The 7,000-nt window shown below is 50.7% G+C and overlaps 2 protein-coding genes across 2 annotated transcripts; one reads left to right on the top strand and one right to left on the bottom strand.

The window, feature by feature from the left end:
* Positions 1-714: 714 nt before the first annotated feature.
* Positions 715-4,599, bottom strand: CDCA8 (cell division cycle associated 8). The gene is made up of 10 exons (XM_085081135.1): positions 4,426-4,599; positions 4,214-4,342; positions 3,898-3,938; positions 3,338-3,413; positions 2,864-3,000; positions 2,506-2,579; positions 2,098-2,196; positions 1,779-1,905; positions 1,246-1,332; positions 715-936 (listed from the first exon to the last, which is right to left on the bottom strand). Exons 1-10 carry the CDS (start codon positions 4,508-4,510, stop codon positions 895-897), a joined length of 897 nt encoding a protein of 298 aa, XP_084937261.1. The 5' UTR covers positions 4,511-4,599; the 3' UTR covers positions 715-894.
* Positions 4,600-4,680: 81 nt separating this feature from the next.
* AIRIM (AFG2 interacting ribosome maturation factor) lies at positions 4,681-6,660 on the top strand. The gene is made up of 4 exons (XM_085081136.1): positions 4,681-4,950; positions 5,023-5,202; positions 5,337-5,455; positions 5,821-6,660. Exons 1-4 carry the CDS (start codon positions 4,688-4,690, stop codon positions 5,886-5,888), a joined length of 630 nt encoding a protein of 209 aa, XP_084937262.1. The 5' UTR covers positions 4,681-4,687; the 3' UTR covers positions 5,889-6,660.
* The last annotated feature ends 340 nt before the right edge of the window (positions 6,661-7,000 follow it).

The raw sequence follows: 7,000 nt of genomic DNA, 5'->3' as shown, positions 1-7,000 counted from the left end.
CTTTAGCAAGCTCCCCTTTTTGAATAAATTGGATACACTGATTTTGGACTCCTGAGAGGCTCAAACTTCCAGTTATGAGGCTGTGAAAGCCAAGACCCAGCCTGCCTGCTGGACTCAGGGAAATCCTTGACATTCACCTGGGAGATGAAAGGCAGGTGTATGTGTAGCCCAGTGGTATATAATATTGCCACCTGCAGTTAGGACTTAGAAGCTGCCAAAACCTCTCAGACATTTCTGAATCCATGGTATATACCAGAGTATATAACATGTTTGCTCTCCAAAAGAAATTAATGTATTAATGCTGTTCTTTCTGCCATGCCACACACTGCACCAAAGAGCTCTGATTGCAGTTTGTCTGCTTCCCTTTTAACCATGCTGCAGGCCTGGCATTGCCAAAAGTTAAAATCTTCCAAATTTTAAATTTGAATTTTTACATTTTAAATTTAAAAAATTTTAAAAACGGTTCCAAAATCTCAATATCCTTGTTGATAGCCCCATAAAGTGGCTTCAATTAAGGACAAGAAACAGGCTTATTTTTAGGAAAAGAGAATTCTAGAGAAAGTTAGAGAAGCAGAGTTCTTTACTCTGAACATGGCTCTTAACATGCCAATTTACAGCCTTTCTTCCCACTTGCTAATCTGCTAGCCCAAGAGAGCTGTGTCATGGTTTCAACATTAAAGGAAATTAAAAAAAGGACTCGTTTTTCTCCCCAAATTAAAAAAAATCAATTTATTTTGATCCCATTACATATTACAGGTAGAAAAACTAGTGCTTAGCTTCCATTCTGCAAATCAATGGAAGGAAAATACAAGTTAGAACAAAAACTAAATGAAGGCAGCAGTTCAAAATGTAAAATGTATTTACAGAGGGATGTCATTGCTCACTGACTTCCATCTACGGGTTTTTTGTCTCATTGCAAGCCTGTGCAAGACAAACCTGGAAGGAAAGAGAAATCCATCAGTACTCAGAGACACTGGTACAGCCCACAACCACCTGCAGCTCCAGCCTAAAGGACAACTTTCCCTGTGTTTCACGGCACTGACAACAGCTCTTTTCCCCACTGTGTATTCAGCCAGATGTGACGTAAAGCTCCTGCCTCTCCTCCCCTGCTCTATGCTGCTTCTTCACCTCTGACATGAGCCAAAATTCAAGACAAAGGGCCAGGGGGAAATAAGGAGTTTCTATTGCAGTCCCCTGACTGCTGACAGAGGGACAGCCCTGCCTTACAAAAACACCCAGACTTACTGACAACTTCTTCATGAGCCCTCGGGCCTTGGGGTTCAGCTGAAGAAAATTCTTCTTCGTCAAATCCTTTGCTGTCAAACGTATGCTCTGTGGAAACAAACTCAATCTCAGGTTTTCTGTTTAGTCACCTGCAGCAGCTGGAGGTATTGAAAAAATTAAATTACAAAATAAAAGAAATTAAGATCTAAGCATAATAGACAGGCAGAGAACTACATTCAGCTGGAGCAGAAGCTCATGTCACATTTTTCCTGTGGTGCATTAATGCATTACTGGCACTAGTGCTACTTTAAGTGTTACTTGAATGTAAAAACATCCTTCTATTCTGTTTCAACCAGCTTGAGCAGCTCCCACTTCTGCCTAAGAATCTTAAGGTTCTTTTAAAGCTCAATCAATCCCCTGATAAACTGCAGTGGCACAGCTCAAGAGACAAGAGCAGATGAACTGAAGCTGCTGAGGCACCAAGACGTTTGAGGCTTCAGCTTTGCCTGCACACCCCTCCAGCCCGGCTGTGCAGGTGGATGGTTGGGAATTACCTCTCCTCCTCCGAGGGGCAGGGTGAGGACAGCATCCCCAGTGTCAGCGAGGGGGCTGCCGTTGGCAGAGACGGTGTAAACGCGCTCGTTGAGGGCAGGAGTGCGCAAACCTGGAGTCTTGAACACCCTGAAACAACGAGGTGAGAATGAGTAGTATTTGCTCGAGGCAGTTCTAGTTGTATTTCATTTCAGGTTCAAAGAGCCACTAATGATTGTGTTGCAAACAGATGGCATAAAGCAGATGATCACAGAGATAGAAGGGAAATATGTTTATTTGCTCTGTTAACAAATTAAGAGAGAAATCGAACAGAATACAAACCTGGAATCGAATCTGGGTGTAACCATGGAGGTGCCTCCCCGAGCAGAGCTATCAACCCTTCTGCCACAAGCTGGAGTGACAAAGCTGGTTTTGCTTGATCTGTTAAAGGGGAATAAACATCTGCTCACAGGATGACCTTTAACAAATGTACAAGCACTTGTCAAAGGCTTGAAGAAGGTGATCACCATTAAACTCAGGGGTTATTACTAACCAGTGACACCAAAAAATGGGGACAGATGGTCCTCACAGGAGACACAGTTGTCCATCTTTCATTCACATCAATTTTTTTCCTACAGCATGGCACAACTCTCCCTCCTCCCACTACTGAACCAAAATCCATCCCATAAAAAAAGATATTTACACTCTCATTCTCCATTTCTGGAGGTGAGACAGAGACATCCCCATTACCTCTTGCTCAAGCGCTTCACTCTCGCTGAGGGAGGTCTTCTGGCCACGGGTGGCTTTTTGGTGGATGCCTTCACCTGAACACAGATCAGAACTCACTAGATCAGTTATTTCCCTCTTGTGGGACAGCTGAGTCCACACAAACTGATGCTTCCACACCAAATGTTTGGCTCAGCCCCTTTTCATGGCACAAGAGCCCAGGACAAACACCATTCAAGCCTTCATGACCTTCCCCCATCACTAAAATTCTCTGAGAAGCTGTTTGAAATCCTCCTCAGAGCATCCTGGACAGCCCTAGTCATCAGCTCAGTCAGAAACTTATATCCTGAAAATAAAGTAATCCCAGAGAACAGCTACTCACCTTGGCAGATCTTGGATTAACATTCTCAGCCTCTGGCTCTGGAGGACACTGGCTGTCAACTCTGGATTTCTTTGGCAGAGGAAGTGATGGAGGCTCTGCTTCCTCAATGCCTTCAACACTCCTTTTGGATTTCTCCCCTAGAAAGAGAAAGTGTTATCTAAGTAAATAATAACTTTAAATTATTAATTAGCAGGGGAGGCAAGCAGCAAACAACTACAAGTGGTTTTGGCAACAATTTGCTTCTGAAATCCAAATTCCAATGCAATCCTAATGGTTTACAGAACACTACCTTGAATTATTTTGAGTGTTTTAATAAAATTAATTAGAGGTACTGCAGGTACTAGGGATGAAGGTAAGATTATTTTCCAGGTTTAAATATACTGAGAGATGTGAGCAAGAACTGAATTATTATTCACATCAAGTAACCACAACATGCTTCCACCTCACCAATCACATCACAATGCTTAAACTAACCTTTCTTGACGATTTCAAACGGGGTGTTGATAATTTTGGCCGTCATCTTGTCTATTTCTGCTATTCCCAAGTCTGCCTAAAATGAAGAACAGTTGTGGCACCATTAGGATTGTTGGCAGCACAGAGTTCTTGCAAGTCAAAGTTGCAGAGAAAATTCCCAATTGTTTTGCAGCCAGATCAGCTCCACATTTGCCGTTGTACTCAAACTGGGTTTATTCATGTTATTCTGGGGATGACAGCACACCAGCTCTGCACATCCTCAGGACTCTGCCTGGTTAGCAGCTGTGCCTTGCCTGTGCCCTGCTGCTCAACCAGTTTGGAGATGTTTTCATTTTCTGCAGAGTGCATGTGCTCTCAAGGATTTGGGAGTGAAATCGAGCACACGGAGCAGAAGGAGAACGCAAATCTCATATCTGATACAACGGGCATCTCTTACTGTTAAGTTTTAAAGAAGCATCTGTGAAAATATTGATGTATTTCTCTTGTAACACTCCAGCATATTGTTTGAGCTGCAGTGTGTGATGGCTCTAGAGAGCTTTATGTTTGTGCTGGAAACCTACCATAGCCACCTCCTCCAGCGTCTTTTCAGTTCCTTTTTTACCTGGAGAGGAAATATTTCAGACAGATCAGTACATGTCCCGGACAGCTCGCCCAGCACAGCAGGGCTGTCACCACTGGGGTGCAAAACCCTGCACAAACCAGTTTCCAGGCTCAGAGAACAGGAGCAGCACCCCGGACAGCCCATGGCATGCTTCCCTGGGGATTCCAAGCTCAGTAAATTCCAGCCGCTCCCTTATTCCCGCTGGGGTTTATTATCCAAGGGGAACTCGCTCCCCCAGCCCAGCCCAGCCCAGCGCCTCCCGGCCCGCTCCGCACCGAAGAACTCGAGCCAGTTCATCTGGCGGATCTCCATGGGCAGCCGCAGGATCGCCATGTCGTACAGGTTCTCCAGCTCCTTCACCAGGCGCTCCCCGTCCTGCCGCATCCGCTCCAGCCGCCGGTTCACTGCGGGGACACGCGGGAACGTTAGCCTGCCGCCGCTCCCTCCCCTCTCCCGCTCCGCTCTCCTTTCCCTCTGCCGCTCCTACCTTCGCGGTCGTAATCCTTGAGGAAGGCGGACATCTTCCTGCGGCGGGGGCTGGAGCCGGAGCCCTTCTTCCTGCCGGGAGCCATGCCGCTGTGAGCTCTGTGCTCTGTGCTCTATGAGGAGTGCGGACTGAGGGCAGCCAGGGCGGGCCGCGCGTTCGAACCAACCGCCGCCGCCAGCCGGCCAATCGCCGCGCCGCGCGGAGCCATGACGCCGTTGCGGGGCGATGACGTACCAACCCGGCGATGACGTAACCGCGGGGGATGGCGGGCATGGCGGCGCTGGCGGCGGCGCTGCGGGGCTGGGCGGAGGCGGCGGCGCGGGCGGAGGCGGCGGCGAGGGTCGCTCTGGCCGCCTGGGCCCCGCTGCTGGGCTCGCTGGCCGCGCTGGCGGCGCAGATGCGGGCGGTGCGGCGGCTGCCCTGGGAAGCGGCGCCGCTCGGCGCCTTCCCGGAGCTGCGGGCGCGGCTGTGGCGGAAGCAGCGCGGCGCGGCCGAGGCGCTGCTGGAGCAGCTCGGCGGGCGGCGGTGAGGAGGCAGCCGGGGCCGGGGCCGGGCGGGCAGGGGGTGAGGGCCCGGCTGACGGCGCTGTCCCGGCAGGGAGGAGCTCCGGGCCGCGCGGGACGCCGCGGGAGCTGCAGCGGCCGCCGTGCTGCGGCTGTACGAGGAGCGGGCGGCCGAGCTGGGGCTGCAGGGAGCTCTGCGGCGCGGCCCGCGCTGCCCCTCGCTGGCCGACTGCTTGGAGGGGCTGCAGGACGTGGAGCGCTACTACCGGCACCTGTATCCTGCTGGGGGTCTCAGGGCGGCGCTGGGGGGTCTCATTGCAGCGCTGGGGGGTCTCAGGGCAGCTCTGGGGGTCTCCGGGCGGCGCTGGGGGTACCGTTCGCTCGTTGTTGTCCTTACCGGCCACCAAGGTACTTAGACAGCAAACTGCTCCTGCAGCGGCTCAGCTGTGACAACCTGGCAGACATGGAAGCACTCCCGCAGTCCTGGGAAAGGATTTTGGAGCGCTACAAAGAAGACATCGTTCAAGGTAGTTCTGTGTGCACAGAGCCGAGGGGTCTTTCTGGGGCTCCATACTGATGTCCCCTGGGGACAGCACACTGACCTGGCTGGCTGTGCTGGTCTCAGCAGCAGTGGGTGACCCCACTCATATGATCTTTAGCCTGAGATCTTGGTCAGCTTCAGTTGAAAGTACTCGCCATCACACCTGGGCACAGCTGGAAACAACATCCTCCCTCACAGGGTAGCAAGGGCTCAGTGATGTGTTTCACTGCTCAGTCAGTTTTACCCCCACTTTTTTTTAATTGCCTTTCAAAACAAGGTAAGTTTTTGGAAGTACAGAATACAGGTAAAGTGCATTAAGCTGACAGGGTTGTTGTTTTCCCTCTGATTCAGATACACTGCTGAAGGTCTCACTGTTCGTGGAGAACCATCGGGAGCTGAGCTGCTCACCTGGCTCCTGACAGGGCAGCAGGGACTGGCACTGACCAGCTGCTGGTGTGTTCTGAGATGCTGCAAGGGGTGAGGAATTGAGGGAGCTCTGCTGGTGCTTTTTGGAAGCTGAATGAGTTGATTCTTGGCCTCAGCAGAAAATGCTTGGACTGTGCCATTTTCAAGTGGAAATGGCTTTGGTGTCAGAAGAAGAGGCTGAGCTGAAAAAGCCAGGAGGATAGAAGGGAGTCGCCTCCAGGTGTGGAACTTGTCCTTTCCTTCTCCTGCCATGGATGTTTTGTATCATGGAAAAAATGTTGATACTTACTTACACGAGGTGCCTGCAGATGTGTGTGTAACAGAGTCCTTCAGGCTGATGTCATGAAAGATATCTGGGCTCTGTCCTTTCAAATAAAGAGAAGGAGTCAGATTAGGGTTTACAATCAGTGACCACCTCATGTCCTCAGTGTGTTTGCATTCATCCCATCTGGGCAGGGAGGAGGAGGGAGCAAATCTGGCTTGAAAATGTAATTACAGAGGTGCACGGATGCCTGAGTTCTGACATGGGGAAGTTTTCAAGGGTGTTACACTACACTGCTTTGATACCTCTGCCAGAGCCCACTGAAATCAGTCTTAAAACATCACTGGTGGCAGCAGCTGCTGACAGGTCAGGGACACCTTTTGTTGGCCGTGGCACTGATCCTCTGAACGTCCTCGGGAAGCAGTGGGATGTTTGTCTCTAAATAACACATTTGGTAAGGAGCTGCATCTTCCCGGAGAAAGCCAATAAAGAATTGCATTGGATGCGTTGTGGGTGTGTTTGTGCTCATGTTCCTGTGTCCCCAACCTTGGTGTCCCTGCGGCCACCTGAGGGCACTGCATGACCTGCAGAGAGCTGCAGCAGGGAGCAGATGGGGGTGTGTGAGCAGATCGGGGTGCTGGGGGGTGCCTGGGGCAGGAGGGTGCTGGCTCAGGGCTGGGGCTGCCAGTGCTCCCATTGGGGATAGAGGCTTCATGAGGTAAGGCTTCACAGCCAGTTCTAACTGCAAAGAAAATCACTGTCCTACTCCTGGTGCTGGGTGGCCTTGATGTATCACCACAAACCAGTAGATCACGGTGTGCTGGGATGCAGAATTGTCTTTAC

This window comes from Lichenostomus cassidix, chromosome 23 (genome assembly GCF_008360975.1).
Source record: "Lichenostomus cassidix isolate B80296 chromosome 23, HeHo_3.0, whole genome shotgun sequence".
Taxonomy (NCBI): Eukaryota; Metazoa; Chordata; class Aves; order Passeriformes; family Meliphagidae; genus Lichenostomus; species Lichenostomus cassidix.
Note: the sequence above shows the minus strand (reverse complement) of the source record. Positions and strands in the feature narration are given on the sequence as shown.